We start from the raw sequence: 23,081 nt of genomic DNA, 5'->3' as shown, positions 1-23,081 counted from the left end.
GATGACTAAATATGTATGTGGTAGCCACTACAGCCTGCAGGATCTATCATTTGCAAGCCAAGTTTACATTGAATGGGTCTGTATTGTGGTCTCACCTTGATGGACAACTGAAATCCACCATGTTGCTCCCTCACACCCTCCTCTTCAGAGGAAGAGGGAAAGAAAATCCAATGAGGAAGGACCCCAGTTTGAGATTAGGATGAGGAGATCACTCACCAGGCGCTGTGACGGGCAAGACAGACTAGCATAAGGAGACTAATTCCTATTGGTAACAGATTAGGGCAGTGAAAACCAAAAGCAAACTAACATTTTCCTTCCATTCACTTTCTTGTATTTCCCACTCCTAAGAAATGTTGGGGAACAGGGAATGGGGGCTGCTGTCAGTTCATAATACCTCCTTCATGGCCGCTTTCTGCCCCTGCTCCAGGTGAGGTCCCTCCCACAGGATGCTTTCCTTCCCAATCTGCTCCTGGGTGGGCTTCTCAAAGGCTGCAGCTCTCCAAGCACTGCTCCAACAGGGCCCACCATTCAGGAGCACACACACTGGTCCAGCACAGGTCCTCACAGGTGGCACCTCCCCCAGACCTCTTGTTCCACCGCAGATTCTTCTCCGTAGGCTGCAGCTCTGGTCCAAAGTCTGATCCTGAGGAAGCTTCTCCATGGGCTGCACGTTCTGTCAGACCATATCTGCTGCTGCACCATGGCCTCCTCTGTGCTCCATGTGATGCCCGTGGACAGCAGGGGAACAGCCTGCTCCACCATGGACATCTCCTGAGCTGCAGAAAACCTCTGCTCCACACCTGGAGCACCTTCTGCCCTCCTTCTCCACTGACTGTGGTGTCTGCAGGGCTTTCTCGCATGTTTCTTGTTCCCTCTTCCCAGTTGCTGTTGCCTTGCAGTTTTCCCCTTCCTTAAATCTAGAGGTGCACCCAGTGTTGCTCCCAGCTCAGCTCTGCCCAGTGGTGGTCCATTTTGGAGCAGCTGGTGCTGGTTCTGGTCTGATATGGAGTATCACTTGGCTCTGCTCACATAGGCCTATCTTGCTGCCCCCGAAACTTCTCTGTGTAAAGCTGATTCACTATACAGCCAGTTAGAAGTAATAGACTGGAGCTTGAAGGTCTGCGTGGGCTAATTGACCTTGTTGTTAACTTTCATGTTGTTGAGGCTTCTTTGCCTCAGTTATTTAAGCCAGCCAGCCAGCTCAGATATCACTGCAGTGATGTACAGCCTATATGTACCCCCAAAATAATGAAAGTAAATGAAAATAGAGAAGGAGAGAGATACTGAATGGGACAGGAACATCTTGAACCAAAATTCCTACAGATGAATGATGATGGAAAAGGCTTATTAAATTGTGAATTGTCCACGCATGGAATGGTTGCTCAGATGGAGACAGCTTGCAGTTCAAGTACATGTGACAAATTTAATTTGTAAAAATTTGATGCAGCTGTCCTTAAATGGAAATAGACAAAATAACCAGCTCCTGAAGCACTTGATTGTTTCCCTGGAGCTTGCACCCTCTCACTATTGAGGAAATGAAGTAGCGAAGAGAGAAGGGATGTGAGCAGCTTATCAGTAGTCTTTTTAGGTAATGGGTCTTTGACAAGTGCATCAATAATTATGGCCAGTACATGGAGAACTGTAGCAATAAGCGATACAAAGCCTCTGATCTAGTGAAGATCTATGTATGTATGCGTAGCAACAACTGCTGTGACTTGTTTCATGGTGAGTTCTGCTGAAGCTGGCAGGAATTCTCACAGTAAGCACAGCTAAGGCTTTAGAATGGAAGTTATTAAGATATTTGCTGCTGTAAGCAACATTTGTTTACATGCTGGCCATTATACAAGATTTTTCTATAGGTTTCTTGGGACAGCAAGTCTGTGCTCTGCCTCTGGCCCCAAAGGTCTAATGAACTCAACAGTAGGTCACTCTTCCAGTCTGGACCTTATACAATTCCAGACTATTACTGATGTGTGAATTTCAGCTTGCTCTGGCAGCAGGCAGGCTGCTGCTAGTTCACACTCATGAAGCTTCTGTTTCTTGAGAGCCCATTTCTCTTCCATTGCCTGATCCTCCTGCTGTGAAATGCTCCATTTCTCACCAAGGAGACAGCAGGAGGCTGGAGCTTAAATGAGCCAGCAGCTTCTGGGAACAGAGGTTTTTCCAGCACAGTTTGCAGAGGCTGCTGGGGGTTTCTGCCAGTTGGTGGCATTGCGAGTTGCATTGTCTGTGTGAAAATACTATGGATGCTTCTCCTGGAAGCATATCTAGGGTGAAGAAATGGGAATGAGATAAGGAATAGGATAAAGGGAGTATGAATATACTTGACCTAAAAGTTTGGAATTGAGCTATGTTATAAACTGCCTGTGACAAAGAAATCTTGAAGCCTATGGGTTTAGCAATTTCCTATCTATGAGATGCAAGCACAGGGCTTTGGAGATGGCTTTCAAAAAGATCTAATGTGACTTTTCTTTCTAGGAATAGGGCGAAAAGCTGAGGAACTTACTGCAGAGCAAAATCGACTTGCTGTAAAGTAAGAATTTAATTTCCCCATTGATATGTTTAATTTAATCTTAAGACATTTAGGATTGTTTTTCTTTTTTTTCTTTTCAGTGTTGATAGTAATTGGTGGTCTAGCCATGAAAATGTCACCTGCTTCCTTCCCAGTCCATAATGGGATAAAAGAGCTTTCTGCTTTTTCTACTTGCTTGAGGAATTTTGTTTTTGTAATAGTACTGTTGCTACTCTTTTACTATGAACGGAGCTTCGCTATATTCCTTATTTCTTAAGCCTAGGACTTGAACCTTTATCACCCGGTGCTTGTCTGTAAAGCTCTTGAATACTTGGCATCATCTCATTGACTTAGATGTATCTTCCAAGTACAACAAAAGAGGCCGTTGCTGATTCAAGCCCTTTACATTCAAGCTAAGGTTGTATTGTGTAGACTTTTTGCCTGTTTTCTTCATTTTATCTCTGATATGCTATTCTTTGACAACAGAATACTCCTCCTCTGTTGGCAAACTATATACTAAAAATCCATTTTGACTTGGCTCTGACACTTTAAGTACTGCTTTTCTTCACCATAACTCTCAGATACTGAAAATTTATTTTTCTTGTCTCCCTCAGTAATGTTAATGCTCCTAGTCCTTCAAGTTCTGTGACTTGTCTTCTCATGTTTTGGGGGGAGTCAGCACATTGATCATGTGCTCAAACAATTTGTTTCTTGTCTTGTAACACAGTTGCAGGATACAGGTGAATTATTTTATTCAGGAAAATTAGCTATATGCTATTACTTTTCCTCTTGGAGAATATGTTGAAGGCCAAGGAAATTGTTTCTAAGGCAGAAAGTAGAGCTCTCAAAAAATCTGCCTGTGAATTTCTGAAAGAGAGTACTTTCTTGGGAAACAAATTTCTTGTAAGGAGGCTTATGTAACTTTTGCCCCAGCCAATACCTTTTTGCCTATTTTTAAAGCTCACGGAGTATTGTTCAACTTCACAGGGCCCTTGTGATCATACGATTAATTCTAGTCAGGCTTTTTTTTTCCTTGTACAGTAGAGGAGCTCATAATGTAGAAGGGGATGCCTATAACTCAAGTCAGTGGTAGACAAATCATAATTGAGGAGTTTTAAATCCCCTTTGTTAATACAGCTTTTTGTCTTCCCTCTATTTTTGGTCTGTTCTTGTTTCTCACTCATCCTCTGTACATTCTTTCATGGATTGCTCATGTCTCCCCACCCACCCATGTACATAATCTAAGCTGAAACTAATGACTTTATTTTTAATCTTACTTCTAACTTTACTCTCAGAAATCACTGTTCTTATTTTGCAGAACAGAAAAGATGAGCCTTACCCCAAGTTGTTTTCTGCATCTTTCTGTGAAATTATTTCAGGCAGGGAATGTATCATTCAGACACAAGCATCTACAATAGCCAACAGAGTGAATGCAGAAAATCCTGGCTAAGCTAACTGTTTATTCAAACTAATTCCACTTCAGAATAAAAGTATGCAAGAGCAATTGCTTAAATGTTGCTTAGATTTTCTGTTAGAAATTTGTTTAAATCAGTAAGAATTTTAAGCAGGTTTTTGCTTATGTTTGCTCATTTGTGTCTTGGACAGGAGAGTCCTAAAACACTGTGCTCAGGATTCCCTTTTAATCTGCGAACTGTTAGCACATTAATAGAGAACACTATGTCTCAGTACAGAATTTAAGTACTCATGTTTTCTACCACATAAATAGAAGAAGCTCAACACTTCAGAAACTACATTACTGAAGAGAGGTCTGCACATCTTTCTTTTCAGACCTACTGATCTGTTTCAATCATTTTACACCTAATGCAAAAACCTCTGAAGGAACTTGTGAGTTATGTATTGCAAACTGGAAATAGCAGATGAGATGAACCTTCTATTTTTTCTTCAGATGTCTTTTGATTTAAATGTTTTCACCCTACTTCCTTTTCCTGTTTGTGTTGCAATATGAGCAATTACTTCCTTTATTTGCACAGAAGGACAGAGAGCCTCTTCATTCTGTTCCTGTGTGTCTCATATAACACGCCTCCGGTTTTTTGGAGGACTGAACTGTACAGGCAGCTGCTTTCAGAAGGGTGGCAGAGAGCTCCTGTCAGGCTTGGCAGTTGTGTCTTAAAAGCTCCCTGCCCTATAGTTTGCATAACAACACAAACTGTTGCCTTGCACAGCTTGGTGGGACTGACATTACTCAGCTGGTGGTCTTCTAGCCCTTACTCACCCATGACTTAACTGGGCAGATATCCAGAACAGCACCAGCTTTTCGCTGTTGTTGCTTCTGGCCTGATTGTAACATACAAGTCTGTTAGAAAGTGGATGCTTAGATTTATGACTATTTTTAAGCTAAATGTTTCTCATAATAAAACTACAGCTTTTCAGGTTGTTAGCATTTGTTCACCTGGGGTTTATGCACTTCCATATTACTTTTATTATTATTATTATTATTTTTATTTATTACTTCCATATTACATCATTATCCTTGTTCTGACTACCATCTGCCAGACAGCACTGGGATATAAGAAAAGCTGTGCTTCATCTTTAAAAAAAAAAGATTAAAAAAAGATTTAAAAAAAAAAAGTTTTTTAAAAAAAGATATAGTGAGCTTTCAGCTGTGGGTGCGAGGCAGGAGAGGGCAGAAGCAGACAGTACAACTCAAAGTGTCCATTAAGATGTTCCTTGTGTTGTATCTTTTTTTGTTTGGTTGTGCATGGATGATTTTTACAGGACAAGACCGTCTTTACTGGAGTATTTAAGCTATCTCCTCAATTTTATGAGCATCATAGCTGGACCTTGCAGCAATTATAAGGATTATATAGCTTTCATTGAAGGGAGGCACGTGCACATGAAACTATTAGAAGTGAACTGGAAGCAGAAGGGTTATGACAGACTCCCTGATCCTTCGCCAACTGTAAGTTTTAAGATGACAAAGATTGATTGCAGGGAAAAAGAGAGAATTTTCATAGTTAAAAGCAAAGGGGAAAAAAAACTTTGACTTAATTTTCCAGTAAATGTTAGCGTGTTGGTTTTTTTTTTTCTGTAAAGTGGATGCTGTTTTCATCTCAGGGTCAGGGGTGAAGGAGCTGTATCTTCCCTTGAATTCCCCAAATATATTTTGCTTGCAGAACAGGTCATTGGTCAATGAGTGTCCTTTGTGCAGCAGTGGGAATTTTCTACATGTTCTAATAAGTATGAATTGCAGTTCAGCTCCAGGCAGATGAGGAATACAGCACATGTCAGAAAGCAAAGTCAAATCCTGCTTGTAATGCAGAATATGTTAGGAGTACAGGAATCATTGCTGATGAGAAACTGCAGTATGTCCAGTTGCTTTGTAATACTTCAGTAGGGCTACTTCAGATTTACACTTTTCTTACTGCGATCAGAAAAAGGCCCTCACTGTGTTACCTGCAAGTCTGCAGAGAATATTGAAATCTGCATTGTAACCATTTTAAAATAAATACATGTTAGTTTACTAATGTGTAGTGGGAAGTTTTTATATTTTCCAAAGTGCATTGTTGTTTCGATAACATATTACACTTTTGCTAATCTCTTGATATTGCACGAGTCAATTTTTACATGGTACCCATGTGCCTCATTTACCTTTTTTATTGTGCTCGTGTCAGGCAATTTTTACTCCTGATGCCTACATGAAATCAAGCTTCTAACTACTGGCACGACTGGCAATTAGTATTTAAGAAGCTAGAGAGTAGTAATAGAAAGAAGTGTGGTGTAGCAGATACCCTATGTCATGGGAAAGTACACTGCTGTGTGAGATGTATGCTTTTTTTGACAAGTGATTTTAGCAAGACATCTGGATGGCAGCTGGACAGTAAGGCCAGCCATTGTACTGAATACTGATGCTTTTGGCTTCCAGGAAGAATCCCATCTTTCATTCCAAAGCATGGCAATGCATCTACTAAAGCTTTTTCCTTTTTTTTTTTCTTTTTTTTTTTCCAGTTTATTTTCTCATTTTAAGACCTCCACTAACTAATGTCTCTGAAGTTCACAACCAATTTTCACTTCTATTTCTTGTTTGTACCTATCTCTAGTTAGTTCAGGAAACTATGTTAGACATAAGCTTGGACTGTAGCTTTTTCTAGTCACACCTTCTAAATTAGTTATCGTCAGTGTTGTCACTGCTAATTTTATTGGTTCTCAAATAATTTTATTTTTACATGTCATGAGCACTGCTTTTTTCTTCACTCAGGCAAATGCTTCTAATTAACATTTCACTGTCATTTATTTTTTAGGGAGCAGTGATGTACAAGTTGTGTATTACGCTGGTATCTCTTGTTTTATTCTTGACTCTTACCAAGAATTTTCCTATGGCATATATTATTGATAATGAATTTCTTGATAAAACACCCTTCTTAACAAGACTTGGTTACCTGTATGTTGTGACGCAGTCAGCAAAACCAAAATATTACTTTGCATGGACATTAGGTAAGTCTGGCTACATCACTTATTTTTATAACAATTCATTTAATAACTGGGAAGGAGGGTGAAAAGGTCTGATACAGTGAGAAAGCAATGAAATAAAATAGTCTGTAGACCTGTAGTTCACTCAGGAGATGTATGCATCTTCCTGCTGGCAGTGGTTCCCACTGAAGTAGGGAGATGTGTGTAAAATCTCTTCCAATTTGCCTGACGTCATCTGCCTCTGGAGACTGATCGATTATTCAGCTTCTCACCTGTAAAGTCAATGTAACAATTTCCTCTTAAAGTTTTGTAATTACACTAAAACAATTTTTACACATATTGATAAGAAAAAAAAATATATTGCCTCTTCTAAACCTCATTTTTTATGCTTTGTTCGTTATCTGACACATATCAGTGGGGTTAGGAGATTAAAATTAGTCACATTCAGACTTATGCTCATCCTGGCTCAGGCTTACAAGAATGTTATGATGTGAACAGACCTTGCTTTTTTATGGGACATCTTCTGCATGTGCAACTGTATTAGAAAGCTGTGAATCTTGGGGGGAACTGCAGTTAGGCTTTGCCTCTGGGGCACTGTGTGGTGCTATACACATACTACCCTCATGCCATCAAGAAAGGATTGAAGAACCATGGGGCAGTTGGAGAGCAGTGAAGGCAATCGGAAGGACCTAAGAGCTTCTGCAAGGAAGAGAAAGAAGAGAGTTCATTATTGAGAGAAGCACATTTCTCTGGCTTCAGTATTAGAATCCAACTATCCTGGTGATCAAAATAATCTTTTTCAGTTTTACTTTCTTCATTTTAGAAGTCACCTTTCCCGTCTTTGTGTGGGGATTCAAATCCTTCTTGTCTAGGTTGAAAACTGTGAGACTGAATTGTTTGCTGATATTGCAAGACTTTGTGTTGTAGGTAGATTCTGTGGAGGCACATATGTTTGAATCAGAGAATATCTTTGAGATAGCATGGAATGAACCAGGGAAATTCATTGTGATGTTGAAAATAAAATTGACAGATCTAGAAAAAAACATTGAGAATTAGCACCTTTGTGGTCGGAGAGGCTTTGAGATAAATATTTTTTTGCTGAGAAACTCTTTTGGAGGTACTCAGTATTCAGTTATCACCTACAAGTTTACCAACATTGTAGTTAGCTGGCAGGACATTGTCAAAGAGATTAACTGCATTAGGACATGGGTAAGCCTTAGGCTGCAGAAATATCTTGCAGTGGAAGGGTTTTGGGGACAAGCATACATCGCTTTCTGACAGATAAGGTCTCTATTATTCACATTACAAATTCAGGCAACAAAACAGCAGACATTTTATCCTTTCACTGTTTCGCTTTCTGTTGCATGGCATAAGGAGTGCTGCTGAAACTGCTGATAAGGACTTCCTGCCCTTAGAAGGGGACAGTTGTGTTATCGTGTGAGGACCGCAATGATGAATTCTTCCAGATTCATGAAAAGACAGATGCAAGATAGAGAATTCAGTTTCTTTCTGCACAAGCAGTAGTCATGGGAGTGTAGCTGCAAACTTGACTCAGAGCCGCCACTGAAAGTAGTTTGGAACTGTGCGCCTACATCCAAGATTTTGTGTGAAGCAAAACTGATATACTATAGTTGTTTAAATCAGCAGGGAAACTTCTGCTGAACTTCATGGAGATTGGGTTTTGGAAGGCTGGACAGCTAAGGTAGTTCTGTGCTCAAACCACGCTTTTTCTGTAGGATGTTAGCATGTGAAGCAAGAGTTTTGGAGATGTGTGGTGTGGCCATGCCCCTGGATTTATGATTTCTTGCATTTGACAAAAAAGTACTAAGTAGTCCCTACTACCCATAGAGCAAGGAGGAGCAAGCCTCCTCTGATGGTGACAGTCTATTAGCAAGTGGAATCCTATGAGTCTTGAAGCTTTTCACTGGTCTAATAGCAAGGCACTGGCAGGCCATATGTTAAATATAATTACAGACAAAATTTTTTTTTTCTTTTTTTAAACAATGAGAGATATAGAAGTTGGAAGATCTTTTCTTACAACAATAAAATCTAGCTCATTTAGTAAAGTGGAAATCAAATGAAAAGTGTCAGGTTAGACAATGTTGATTATTTATTTATCTATTGACTTATTTATTTTCATTGTTGCTTTTAATGAAGTTCTCTCCCTGTTTTTCTGCTTTAGAATTTCTCCAAGAAGTTGTACCTGTTCCTGGCACTTACATAACAGAATCAGTTTTCACTCTCCATGAATAAACACTGATCTTTTTAAAGCTTGACTTATTGCAAGCTTGTATGTTGTAATTGATCTAGAATGAAAAGCCTTACCTGTATTTTTGCTTTCCTTTTTCTTCCTATTTCCCAAGTGGTGGCTGCATCTACAAGATAATTAACCCCTCCTATTATTTATTTATTTATTTATTTATTTATTTTGATACACAGAGAATGGGGCGGGGGCACATTACAAACGTAATTTGAGCTGTAGTGATCATATGGCTCCCAGGCTGCTTCCTTAGGAAAGGGCAAGAACTTCAACCTGTGGAGTTGCACTATGCTTAACTGCAACAGCAAGAGGAAGTGCAATAAATGAAAACCCTACTGTTGCCCATGTTATTATTTACACCTGTAGTTGTTAAGTTGCATAATTACGTTACTCAATATTTCTTTTGTGGAGATGGTCAAGTACTTTAGTGAGACACTAAGCACTGAGTTTAGTAAAATGCTTTGTTTGCCGAAGTGAGAATAAAAGTCCTAATTAAAAAAACCATGTTGTAACTCTCAGTGAAATGGTGATCATGTCTTGGGGACAGTACAGTTTTTCTGAGTTCTGTCTGGAAGTTCCAGCACTTCACATTCTTTTAGGGAAAATATTAATTTGTGAGACAAGTGGAACTGAACTTGGTGAGGGATGTGTAAAATAGCAAAGAGTTCTACAGGTACTTCAAGCTTAAAGAGGATAGATTTAGGTTAGATATAAGGAAACAATCTTGTACAGAGGGTCATGAGGTGCTAGGTAGGTAACCTAGTGCCATAGTTGATGTTCTGTCCCCTGAGTCTTCCAAGATGAGGCTCAGGATCTAGCTGTGGTTTCATTCATTGCAGGGGAGGTGGACTAGACGGCCTTCAGAGGTCCCTTACAACTCTAAGGATTTTAGAATTCTATGATTCTACCTTGGTCAGAAGAGACAGTCAAAGGAGGGTGAACCCTCTCTGATATATAAGAAGGGAAAACTGGCTTTAACAGAAATGGAAGGGACTGATTTACTCCACAAGCTCTCTGCCTCAGTCTTCACTGTCAGTCAAGCTTCCTACACCTCTTGTGTCCCTTAACCTCTAGGTGGGAATCAGGGGAGCAAAATCCCTCCCACTGTAAAAGAAGAACAAATCGCCATCTCGTGCGGCTGAATGTGTATAAGTCTGTGGGGCCACATGACATGCTTCCTAGGGTCCTGAAGGAACTGGCTGATGCCATAGCCAAGCCATTCTCCATCACATTTGAGAATTTTTGTCTGTCAAGTAAAGTCCCTGGAAAATGGGAAACATCACTCGCATTTTTAAGAAAGTGAGTAAAGAAGACCCAGGAAACTACAGATTAATGAAACTCACATCTGTGCTTGGGAAGATCATGTAACAGATCCCCTCCTGGAAGCTATGTTAAGCCACATGCAAGATGAGGAGGTGACGCGAAACAACCAGCACAGCTTCACCAAGGGCAGATGCTGCCTGACCAGTCTGATAGCCTTCTATGATGAAGTAATAGCATTGGTGGACAAAGGAATGCCAACTCATTTTGCCTACCTGGACTTGTGCAAGGTCTCTTTGACACTGCAACCAGTGGGTTGTTGTCAATGACGCTATGTCCAGGTGGAGGGAGGTCATGAGTGGAGTCCCCCAGGGGTCTGTCTGTCTTGGGATTAGTGCTCTTCAATGTCTTTATCAATGGCATAGATGATGGTTGGAGTGCACGCTTAGCAAGTTTGTGGACAGCACAAATCTGAATGGTACAGTTGATACAACTGAAGAAAGGGATGTAATTCAGAGGAACCTGGACATGCTTGAAAAGTGGGCCTACATGAACAAAATGAAGTTTAACAAGACCAAGTGCATGGTGTTGTGCTTGGGTCAGGACAATCCCAGGGATACATACAGACCAATGAAAGAACTCATTGAGAACAGCCATGTGGAGAAGGACTTGGGGGTTCTGGTGGACAAGCAGCTGTACATGAGCCAGCAGTGTGCACTTACAGCCTAGAAGGCCAACAGTCTGCTGAAAGAGGGCAGTGCAAGGTAGGTGATTGTCCCTCTCTGCTCTTTCCCTGTGAGGCCTCAACTGGAGGCCTGGACTGGACTCCAGACCTGGGGCCGCTATAAAATGAAAGATGTGGAGCTGCTGAAGAAGGGCCACTAAGATGGTCAGTGAGCTGGAGCAAGGAAAGAGCTGGAAGACAGGTTGAAGGAGCTGTAATTGTTTAGCTTGGAGAAGAAAACACTCTGGAAAGACCTCACTGCAGCCTTCCAATACTTAAAGGAAGCTTATGAGCAGAAGGGAAAATAAGTTTTTACGTAGGTAAATAGTAATAAGACAGAAAAGAATAAATCATAGAATCATAGACTCACAGAGGTTGGGAAAGACTTCCAAGATCATCTAGTCCATCCATCCACCCACCAACAATATTTTCTCACAAACCATGTCTTGTAGTATAACATCTAAACATTTTTTGAATGCCTCCAGGGACAGTGACTCAGCCATCTCCCTGGGCAAGCCTATTCCAGTGTCCACTCTTTCAGAGAAGAAATTTTTCCTGATATTCGACCCAAATCTCCTGTGGTGCAACTTGAAGCTGTTCCCTCTAGTCCTATCACTAGCTACAAGGGAGGAGAGGTCAACTCCCAGCTCACCATGACTTCCTTTAGCCGTAGATGGCAGTAAGGTCTCCCTTGAATCTTCTCCAGACTAAATCCCAGTTCTGTCAGCTGCTTCTCATGCAACTTGTGTTTCAGACCCCTCACCAGCTTCATTGCCCTTCTCAGGCATGCTCTAGAGCCTCAGTGTCGTTTCTGGAATGAGTGGCCCCAAACTGAACAGTAGCTGAGGTGCAGCCTCACCAGTGTTGTGTATGGAGGGATGATCACCTCCCTGCTCCTGCTGGCAACAATATTACTGATACAAGCCAGGATTCCATCAGCTTTCTTGGCCACTTTGCACACTGCTTGCTCATGTTCAGCCAAGCTTTGACTAGCGCACCTAGGTTCTTTTCTTTGACGCAGTCTTCCAGCCACTCTGCTCCAAGTCTGGGGTTGTGGCTGAAGCGCAGGACCCGACACTTGGTTTTGTTGAACTTCATCCCATGGACCTCAGCCCAGCAATCCAGCCTGTCCAGATCCCTAAGAAGGGCCTTCTTACCCCCAGGCAGATAGACACTTCCTCTTGAGTTAGTTTGCAAATGTACTGAGGGTATACTCAGTCTCCTCATCCAGGTCATCTCTTTGCCAATACAGACTTATTTTTGAAAAAGATGCTAATTTCTACAGTGATGACAAAGAACATTTACAGCCAAATTCAGTTGCAAGAAAACACTTCTCCAGCAGTCTGATTTGACCCATTTTGCTTTCATATTGCAGCAGATGCAGTCAACAATGCAGCTGGGTATGGATTCAGTGGAGTTGATGAAAGAGGTGCTTTCCGTTGGGATCTGTTGTCCAACTTAAATATCTGGAACATTGAGGTGAGTTAAAGGAGTTGCCATATTGGCATGACTACAGATGAATAGGAATGATAGTGGGGAGATTGTTTGCTGGAAAGAAAGTAAATCCATGCCATCAGGCTGGCTATCTTTAATTTGGAGAGGTTTTGTATTTTATCTGTTGGGCAGATAAATAGCATCTGTCACAGAGCCTTTGTAATGCTCTATGTTCAGGTTGCATTTGTAAATAGTTTATAGAGGGCTAATAAATGATTAATCAGATGTTTAATAAATGAGCAGTCAATTACTGTAGACTGTGGCTGAGTTCAGTGGGTCAATAAATTGCTCGGAGCTATGATTCTTCGCCATCTGCGGTGTATTCCATCCATCTACTTCAAGCAGTCTTCCCCTTTCATAACCCAGTTGAGATGAGTGGTGGTAGTGAGAGAGGCTGTCATCAACAGACACTGCACAAACACATGGGAGAGATGGGCTCCTGCACGTGGCTGGAGTGCCTCTTGTAAATAGGAACAAGCAGGAGTGTGAGTTGTAACAGATACAGAGAAACCTGAATGGAAACTGGTAGGGCTGTGCTGAGCTTAGATGGCAACTGATCTGGAGCTCCATCCAGCAAACTTTGTGCTTTATCAAGCATACATCACACGAATTTCTTGTTACTATAGCTTTTAATGTTCATTAGTCTTTTGTGAAATTTCTTTGATGCTTGTGATGCCCAGTATCATTATTTGTTTACCCCAGAGAATGTTATCTGAATGAGAGGGGGATGTGAAAACGTTCACATTTGAAAGCGTTTTTTCTAAAAGCTGCTTTTACAGAGGAAACTTCCCCCTGTAATTCTATAGTTATGCTTTTAAAAGTAAAAGCAGATTAAAACAGTTTGATTGCTTTATGTCTGAGTGACCTGTAAATAAGCAAATGTGTTGTAATAGCTCTTCTCAAAAACGGAATGGCTCTTGTAAATTTTAGTCAAAAAATGTTGAAAGATGCCAAAGCTGAAACTATCTTTGTACATTCTCACTTTTTCAATATCATTTATCTGTTTCTTTCCCTTTCCCTTCTTTCCCTTTCGATTCTTTCCTTTTTCCTTACTATAAATCTCTGTACACATCTCTCCTTGAGTGGTTCAGAATACACATCCCAGAAATGCTTTATACTCCTCAATGGTGGCAGCACCCTAAGTGCCACTCTGAGGTCTTAAATCAATATCTGACTTGGTTTTAGGGCAGGAGACAATTCCTAGCTGGATGGGCTAGAGCAATTCATGTTGAAAGGAGGGCAGTGAAGAGTGGACAATGCCCTTCAGTCAAGTTGAACAAAAGAAACAGGAACTCCCCTCTACCTGCTGAACTGTGGGCCCCATTGAAGTTTTTTCCTTTACATTAATAATAGGACTTGGAGTGGAGAAATTATCTCCAGGATTGTAAAGCAGAGGGTCCATGCTGGCCTCAGAAGGTGTGATGATCTACTGTGGCTTTCCAAATTTCCCAGTCTCATCTGAGAGAGCATCTGAGTCAGTAAAAAATAAAACATCCCCGATTGATTTGGTCATGTAATGAGAAGAGAGGCTACAGAGAGTGTCACTTCATGTAAGCCTTGAACTGTTTCTTTTTACACCAATGGCAGTTCTGGGAGTTACAGCTTAAGTGTGACTGTACAGTACATTTTAAACTGGAGTCACCACTTTTATGTGCAAAACTACATGAGGATTAGGAACTTGAGTGGTAAATATGACTTCAAATTGACTTGTTTTGTAGTAGTTGGATGAAGACAAGCATGTAACATGAATTGTGTGGGCATTAAAATGTGACAAGTGCTTAAACGTGTTGGGGAAATTTGAAGAAAACCTTGGCAGCATACATATTCTGACAGCTAGTGACTACTTTCTTGCTGGTGTAAGGGAGACTTAAAGGCAGACAAAAGACAGTGACAGTATTAGTTGGAAACAAAATTACATTTTTCTTGGCTTCTCTTGGTGCAGTAATGCAATTAGAATGTGGCAATACTGCATTGGGAATTGCTAATCATTTTTAACTTTATCAACAGAGCGTGAACTGCCAATCTTAAGGATTCATGTGTGGAAGCACAAAAATATGAGTATTTTCCCTCAGGAACTTTATTCTTTCTTTTTAGTGTTCCTTTGACTTCACCTGATAGGACAAAATGGTGTGGTTTCACTGAAACGCTGGGGACTAGTTATTTATCCCTACTTGATGAGGAGACCCTGGAGAGGCGCTGTCAGCAAGCATGGAGCAAGGAGTGGGGACAGGGAACTGCCAGAGATGGGATTGGTCAGGGTTAGAGGAGCTGATGCTGTATGGGATCCAGCAGTTCCCTCAGGCCAGGGGAACTGACGCTGTGAGGAGGTACAAATAGTTCCCCCAGGACTCTGGAGTCCACTCCTGTTTCTCAAGCTGGATAGTAGATGGAAAGCTATGTTCTAAATTTAGTCCTGTCAATTTAGTTCTGTCCACGTTTTTCCAATTTTCTTCCTCCCTCAAATAATAATGTGTTTATTTTAGTTTTCATAACACTTTCTTCTAATGGCAGTCTAGGGAATTCCACATTGCGTAATTGGTAGCAAGATCTCCCTTCCAAAAATGAAGCTGCTTATGAACTCTAGGGAAGGCCAAACATTAGAAAGGAGACATTTCTCATCATTTGAAAAATAATCAAACATTGTGTTTAATTTTACAAAACAAAGCAAGTGCCAAGTGTTAGCAGTAATCAACCTAGATTATGTCCATCCCAAAATACACTAGTGTAACAATGGACTGTGGCACAATCCTCATGATAATCAGCTACTAGAAGGAATATTTTTCATGTGTATAACTTCTCTAATCTAAAATGCAAGTATTATTTTACAGGTTTCAATACTAACATTTCACGTGAACTTCTTTCTTAGACTGCAACAAGTTTTAAAATGTACATTGAAAACTGGAATATTCAGACAGCTGCCTGGCTAAAACGGTAAGTGTAGTGCAACAGCCATTTGCTTGGGTTTAGATGGCCTGAAAAAGGCTGTCAGTGAATCTCCGTACAGTCTTTTGTTCTTTCTTTGTTCCCTCTGCCTGTAACAGTTGGTGAAATACAGTGCTATGGGTACTAGGAAGTTTTATTCCTGCAAATGTAAAATGTCCACTTTTTAGCCACAAATGAACTGTTCATATCTTCCAAAACAAAAAGCAATAGCATTTTTTGATGTCGTCTTTTAGGCTGCACTTGTCCTTCATTATTTTTGCTGTACTATGTTATGTTTGCCATGTTTACTACCATAATCAAGACTCTTTGAATCACTGGGATCCAGTTAATTCGAACTTGGAGAGAAGTCCAGATCTTCAGAGTGTAGTCCAGCTTGAAGTTATCACAAGATGCTTGCTCCTGGCCCTCTGTTTAGAATATGGAGAAGAGGTTTCTTATTTTAAACCCTGTCTATTAAGGGTCATGTAAAACTAGCATAAGCCCCAATTTTTTAGCTGGAACTGTCCCTCCTTGCTTATTATACTTCTTGGTATGATTAAAGCTCAGTGTACAGTCAGTTAACTTAATGCTTGAAATGATGGCATGATGGTGTTGTGGTTATCATTGCTATTTTTGTTGTTGAATGTTATCTTACTACCTACTAAGTTAATTTTAATATCTATGATTTTTTCATAATTTACATTATATGATAGGAAATGCATTATTTTGACTACTTTCTTAGAGACATAATATTTCATTTAAAACTCAGGTAGATACACAGACTTCCTAGTATTCTTGAACTGGTATGATTCACTTGCATCTTTGAAGTAAGATTTTGAGCTGTTAAAGTTAGCAGGAATCCCCTGCCTTGCAATAGCCAAAGGCACTGCCTATTGTTCATAGCATTTCTCAGATGCTCAGATGATGACAGTCCCTAAAAATACTTTTGTTTCCCAGTGAAGGTTTGGCTGTTGATATCCATTTGTCCTTCTACTTCTTCTTGATTCACCATCAGATTTTTGTAGAGAAGTCTGTACTTTCAGTGTAGAGGTGTAATGGTGAATGAGAAGTCTTGCCTGACCTCTGCCATTTTATTTATTTGATTGCTATGAGTACTGGGAATATTTTTACAATTTTTGGATAATCACTGCATAAAAGCATGCCTAATCTTTCTAGTTAACCTTCCAAATAAACAAAGAGAGGACAGCTCATGTTGTGGTCTGTAACTGAGGCAAGATGAGGCGTCTAAGGAAACAGTGAGATGTTAAAGACTGAGAAGGATTTTAACTGCAGTTTCCATTCTTCTGCTGTATGCAGCCTCATGTTTTGTTTTTCTCTTCACAGTGTTTGTTATGACAGAGCTCCTTGGTACCCTACAGTTTTAACATTTGTCCTGTCGGCCCTGTGGCATGGTATCTATCCTGGATATTATTTTACGTTTCTCACTGGAATCCTTATCACACTTGCAGCCAGAGCAGTATGTACTTTTTGTTCTATTCCAAGGCTCTTATTAGATGCTATCCAACTATCAACTGCAGGGTCTGTCCTGGCACATTCAAGCAGCTTGTCCCTGCTGCGAACTCTCTGTCATGCTTTTACAGGGGTTGATGTTCACTGCAACTTAGTTCTTTGTTAATGCTAATTACAAGGTATCCCAGCAGCTATAGTCGCGCTAATTCTGTCCGTGCTGCAATGCTGCCCCTGGCTGTCAGAGAAAACATTGCATGAGTTTACAGTTAGAAGTTTGGTACTGCTACTGGCTAAATCAATGCAGTCAAAAGAGTTTGGCATTCATGTTTAAGCTTGAGTCCAGACTTCTGCTAGTTCATGTCCTGTATGTGCTGACTTGTAATAAGCTCTGAGCCCAGTCTTTCATGAGATACTGTGATGGGCTGAGCGTTTAGCCTAAGTTGGAGTACTATCATGTGGATGCAGTTGATGTGGTAAACTGGGCTCTGTTTATGGGCTTGATCTCGGCCAAACAGATTTTGTGTCTCATTGATACTGCATTTATCACTGGTGATCCTTCAGGTTGAACCAGCCACTTGGGCAGGTCTGGGAAGCACCGCTTGGAGTTTGATTGCGGGTGGATAATCAGGTCAATTTGAAAGATGCATTAAACTAGCAGTCAGTATTAGCCCCTGTGGCTAGAGCACCTTATTGAACATGCTGTCTTAACGGGTGCTTTGCCTCTCATTTATGAGGATCCATTTCAAAGATGAGAAGCTAAACCAAAATCTGTGGAGAGCTGAGTATACTTTCAGATATAAACACATACTTGTTCATTTGAAATAACCATTTCACAGTTGATGAGCAGTGCTAAATCAAAAATGGGAGAGAGGAAAATCAAATCATAGCAACTTCCCCCCTCAAAGGTATTGTCCAGTGTATGTAACATGGGAGTCTGCTCTGGTGAGTATGACAGAAGGAACTGGGACACTCTTCTGTTCACCACTGATTGGCTATAGGATCTGAACATGCCAGTCAGTGCAATTCTGCCTGCTTTCTTTCTCTCTGTGCTTTTCATGCTAACATTAGGTGAATAGTGCAATGCATACATTACAGTATGTTTGTGTGAATTTTCCTAAGAAATTATTTTTTTCTATTTGTTTATTCTGTAATAATATAATAATTATTATATATATTATATATATTATGTATATATTATATATATATTATATATATATTATATATATAATAATTATTATATATATAATAATAATAATGTAATAACATAATGTATGTTTTATTTCTCCTTGACTTGCAGATAAGAAACAATTGCAGACATTACTTCCTCTCATCAGTGCCTCTCAAGATGGCCTATGACGTTGCTACCTGGGTTGTCACACAGCTTGCAGTGTGCTATACTGTTGCACCCTTTGTGATGCTGGCTGTTGAGCCCACAATTAAGTTTTACAAGTAAGTTCTCTCCTCCTGACTACAACAGTCCAGACCAGCATGGGCAGGGTATTTGATAATGTAAGAAGTGATTTCTACACTCCTATATCATAATAAGCTATGAACACCAAGGCAGAGCTCTTCTTTCTTACTTCTCAGTCTTTTTGTGTTCTCACTTCATCTAACTTTTAACATACACTGCTTCCTTTTCAAAGCAATGAGGTCTCAGCCTTTAGCAGTGGCCAAGGCTGGAGAGGCTAAGAATAATGTGAGTTGGCAGTAGGAAGGGCTCAGTGAGATGAGGACAGGTTTCCAGCTGCCAACTGCATGGAGCAGAAGAGGTGACTGATCAGCAGGAGATAAGGAGGATGCTTGACAGAGCATTATTTCTTTAAAAAGTTAGACTAGACTGCAAGGCTTTTCTTTTCTTTGATTCCACAGCAAAATGTCAGAATAACAGTTTTTATTAAGAAGAAAAAGGATTCATTCCTCTAACGTAAGAACAAAACTGATAGTCAAGATAGCTGCTGTCATTAAGTCTGTTTGGAAGGTTTTGAATGGTGACCTTTTCTGTTCTTTTTTCGTAAAACTTTTGACTTCAGCGAGCGCTTAGCACATAAAAATGACTCCAAGTCTTGGCTAGTTTTGCTAAAACACTTTCCCATGTACCATGTTAATATCTATATTTTCTTATTGCAAGACAAAAGTAGCAAAGAGCAATCAGAACAAAAATAGAGAGAAAGACTAAAATACTAAACTCTTCTATAAATTTGCGATACGCATAATGTTTGTTCCCTTTGTACTACAAAAACCCATTCTATGTAGTGAATATTACTCTGAAATTACATTGCTAGCCTTAAAACAACAGAAAAAATACATGTAACAAATTTATTACTACTGTGCCAGTATCCAAAAAAAGATACTGGGTACCCAAGTTTTGAATAAAGAAAATTATTTTCCACCCTTGTCCTAAGCTAGATCATCAGTTCAGTTTTTTTTCCCTATTGAATTTCAAAGTAATTAATGCTTAAATGCAGAATCAAGGAAATTTTAGGCCTTTGGACTAGGACACGAATTTTTTTGTCTTTGCATACCCAACAGTGGTAGTAAACACCTTACAAGAGTATTAATAACTACAGCAGTAAGTGTAAATAAGATCATACAAAAATACATCTCCATTGTTAAGAGCTGGACCACACTGCTCCCAGACTGGTTCATCTCCAAGCTGCCACATCCTCATGTGATCAATTTAAGAATTTCTGGTTTCTGTTCAATCTTGTACATGTGAAGTTATTTGAAATAAAATAGTTGATATTTGCTAAGATATCAAAGAAGGATATCTTTGAGTAGTTGCCTTCAAAAACAAGACCCTTCTGTAGCTGCCAACATCTTACCTTCTTCAGGTAAAAGCTAAATGTTTTGGTCTACTTTAGATCTCAGCATCCATTATACTTTTATTTATTTATTTATTTTTCCCCATTCAGTTGATTATTTTATTTTTAACTGGTACAATCTGATATCTGTGAAGGATTTTTTTTTATTTTTTTAATTTGTTTTCAGAACATAGCCTTGTGTACACTAACATTAAAGAGAAACAGAGTAAATCTAGGTTTGAATTATGTGGGTTTATCTGAGCTGTCAGACTTTGGATTCTGGAGTTAGCTGATTGATTCCTTCCCTCATTAACATCCATGACAACATCTTCATTGATGCATAGGCTGTGTGAGAGTCAGGGTTTTTTGGTCTTTACATGTCATGTTTTTTGTGTTCGTCCCTTAGCACTAAATTTTACACGGGCTCAATTCTTGTTACTACCAACAGACAGATAATATTCTCTTTCTGTTTTTATTCCCAGGTCTATGTATTTTCACATGCACATTCTAAGCATCTTGGTTTTGCTTTTATTACCAATCAGACCTCGATCCCACTCTGTAAGAAGGCCTCAAAATCAGACCATCCAGAACTCTGTTAAAAACAAAGACAAATGATATCTCCAAAGGAAATTGCCAACACTGGGAAACAATCTGTCATAATGGAAACAAAGAAGAAGAAGGGAGTGATGGGAATTGAAGTACAAGTGGCGTTTATATATACGTTATCTTAAAATCTTACTGGACAGGGCAGAAAAGAGCCTGAAAAACTGCATTTCAAATGACTCCAGTTAACAGAGATTTACAGGCTATGTTTACAGGCTCATGGGCATTTTGATTTTTTAATTAAGTATTTTTATGAGAAATGTTTTTATATATTTAAACTTTTTCACACAGAGAGGCATTTTTGCCCTTTTACAGAAATATACAATTATTAATCAAGGAGCTGGTGATTAAAGGGACAGAAAGCAGCAAGCATATAGTTAGATCAGCTGCCTGATGGTGTGGTGCTGGGGATGGCTGACAGGAGGGCTTCTCATATCCTGGCTGAGCAGAGAGATGGCATGAGCAGAAAAGTACAGAAAGGAGGAGCTCAGTGTGCTGGTGCTGCCTTCTGCCTGCTTTCTGGGCATGGCAAATCTCAGTGCAAGGGCTGCAGCGTGAGCTCAGTAGCAAAGGTATTTCACATCCCTCCAAGTGGCACCTGCTGGCATGAGGGCAAGACAAGTTGCTTGGGAATAGCTGTCTGGGAACACTGTCATTTGTTTAGACCAATGTCTAAAATCAAACAAAAGGGGTAAGAAAAGACTTATCAAAAGAAGGGAGACACACCCTGTGGAGTTGGGCTTCTCTAGTGATGCAGCTGGTACTCATTGCTACATCGGCATTACTTTGCAGTTTTACAGTGATGCACCACTTCCTTTTCAGTATAAAAATATCTGAGAAGCAATGCAAGTATTGAGTTCTAGAGCTTCCAATTATGTGTTAAATCTGAAAAGGGTTTATAATGGATCAGACTGTTCTACTCAAAAGCCTCCTATCTTGTGGAGGGTTTGCTTTCCAGTATGACAACACTAAAACAAGATCTAAACAGTAATTATCTTAGGAATCGTAAGTAATTCAGTACAAAATTGTGATGGGTTTTGAGCATCACAGGAGTCTTAACTAAGTCCTTGTGAGATCTTGGCAAGTGACTGAGCCTTTCAGTGCAGGTTTCCCTGCTTGTGAAGTCCCTATCTTACAGAGGTATGAAGTTTCATTTTTAAGGGTTTGTAGTGCTTTGGGATAACTTGCTGAAAAGTCTTTTTATTATGATTTGTTGGTTTGTTTTTACCCACTTACCCAGGAAAAACAGACTGACAGGACATATCAAAACAAGCATAAAAACCAAAACAAACAAATGAAACGTTTCCAGGAATATTTTTCTCAGGATTTTGTAGCAGCAATTCCCTTGTTAAAGTATTGGAACTTTTTGATCGTGTAACCGACATGTGATTGAGAGAAGAATCTGCTGTTTACTGCACGCTGATGTTCATGTCAGATTAAAATTTTGCAGAGTCCTAATGTTTTGGGAGGAAACAAATCAATGAAACCAGAACAAGGTTAAAAAGTGTTTGATTTTCTTTTCTCTGGTGGGAAGATTTTGTCCTGTGATCACCTCATGATTTAGAGATTTTATTCGCTAATTTATTTGGAAGGCAAGATGATATTAAAACATTGTTCTGAATAAACTGACTGCTTTGTGTCACTGCCTGCCTGCATAGACTCCCATTATCAATGGGAGTCAAATGTGAAAATGGGTGAATGAGTCTGTGCCTTTTGAACTCTGCATGTCTGCTAGATTGGACAGGCAGATGTGCTTTAAGTCTTGCTCCTGTTGAAACAGAGACGGGAAACCCCCCCATGTATTTCTGTGGAAGCAAGACCTGTCCCTAACTTAGCTGGTCCTTGTTTGTCCTTGTGGTACCCCTCTGAGTGGCATTGTATGAGAGGCCAGGCCCTGTCAGTGGGGCACCTTTTGCAGGGTTTCACGTGAGTGGAAGTTGCTTAACAATAATGCCACCTATTTCTGTTGTAGGTTTCATCTGCGATGCTAGGAAGCAAACTGATTCTGTCATCACACTGTATTCTCAGTCTGCACTTCTGCTTGAAAACAGCAGCCCTGGGCTTGAATAAACAGCATTCATAAGAGTTTACATTATTATGTGAAAAAATATGATTTTTTTTTTCTCAGAACATTGCATTGTAAGGAAACGAACAAGTTGAACTAATCTCAAAGCTGAAAAACAAGAATCTAAAATCTTTGTTACTGTAGACTAGACAGCTTACATGTAATCCTTGCAAAGCTAGTGCTGGATCTAAATTGCTGTGAAGTATTCCTTTGAAAAAAGGCATTCACTTTGGACCTACCTTTCTAATGCTACTGCACTGAGTCTCCCAGCCTGTGTTATTTTCTTGAGGCGGGAGAGAAATTCCTGCTTTGTAGAAAGACCACAAACAGCCACCACTAGCTGGGGAGACTGCTAGCAGGAGCTAACCCAAAGAGCCAAAGTAGAAATAACAGGTTATGTGTGCATTCTGTTAGGAACTCAAGGTACTGGCCTGGCATTGCTCATCTGCACTACTGGAAAGCGTACTTCGGGAGCTGAAATAGTAGACGGTGTTATCAATGTAATGCTAGTTTCTGATCACTCTCTGGGCCCCTGGTGCTGC

General features: G+C 40.0%; 1 protein-coding gene across 1 annotated transcript in view; it reads left to right on the top strand.

The window, feature by feature from the left end:
• MBOAT1 (membrane bound O-acyltransferase domain containing 1) overlaps positions 1–22,113 on the top strand; it is a 56,723-nt gene extending 34,610 nt beyond the window's left edge. The window contains exons 6-13 of the mRNA XM_065753317.1: positions 2,479–2,533; positions 5,249–5,432; positions 6,772–6,964; positions 12,560–12,663; positions 15,545–15,609; positions 16,945–17,077; positions 18,368–18,519; positions 20,354–22,113. Coding sequence (XP_065609389.1) covers positions 2,479–2,533; positions 5,249–5,432; positions 6,772–6,964; positions 12,560–12,663; positions 15,545–15,609; positions 16,945–17,077; positions 18,368–18,519; positions 20,354–20,486 — 1,019 coding nt within the window. The 3' untranslated portion in view covers positions 20,487–22,113. The remainder of the gene's footprint in view (positions 1–2,478; positions 2,534–5,248; positions 5,433–6,771; positions 6,965–12,559; positions 12,664–15,544; positions 15,610–16,944; positions 17,078–18,367; positions 18,520–20,353) is intronic.
• The last annotated feature ends 968 nt before the right edge of the window (positions 22,114–23,081 follow it).

This window comes from Cyrtonyx montezumae, unplaced genomic scaffold (genome assembly GCF_038088225.1).
Source record: "Cyrtonyx montezumae isolate F1298 unplaced genomic scaffold, pur_monq_1.0 scaffold_8, whole genome shotgun sequence".
Lineage (NCBI taxonomy): Eukaryota > Metazoa > Chordata > Aves > Galliformes > Odontophoridae > Cyrtonyx > Cyrtonyx montezumae.
The sequence above is the reverse complement of the archived record's forward strand: the minus strand, read 5'-3'. Positions and strand labels throughout refer to the sequence as shown.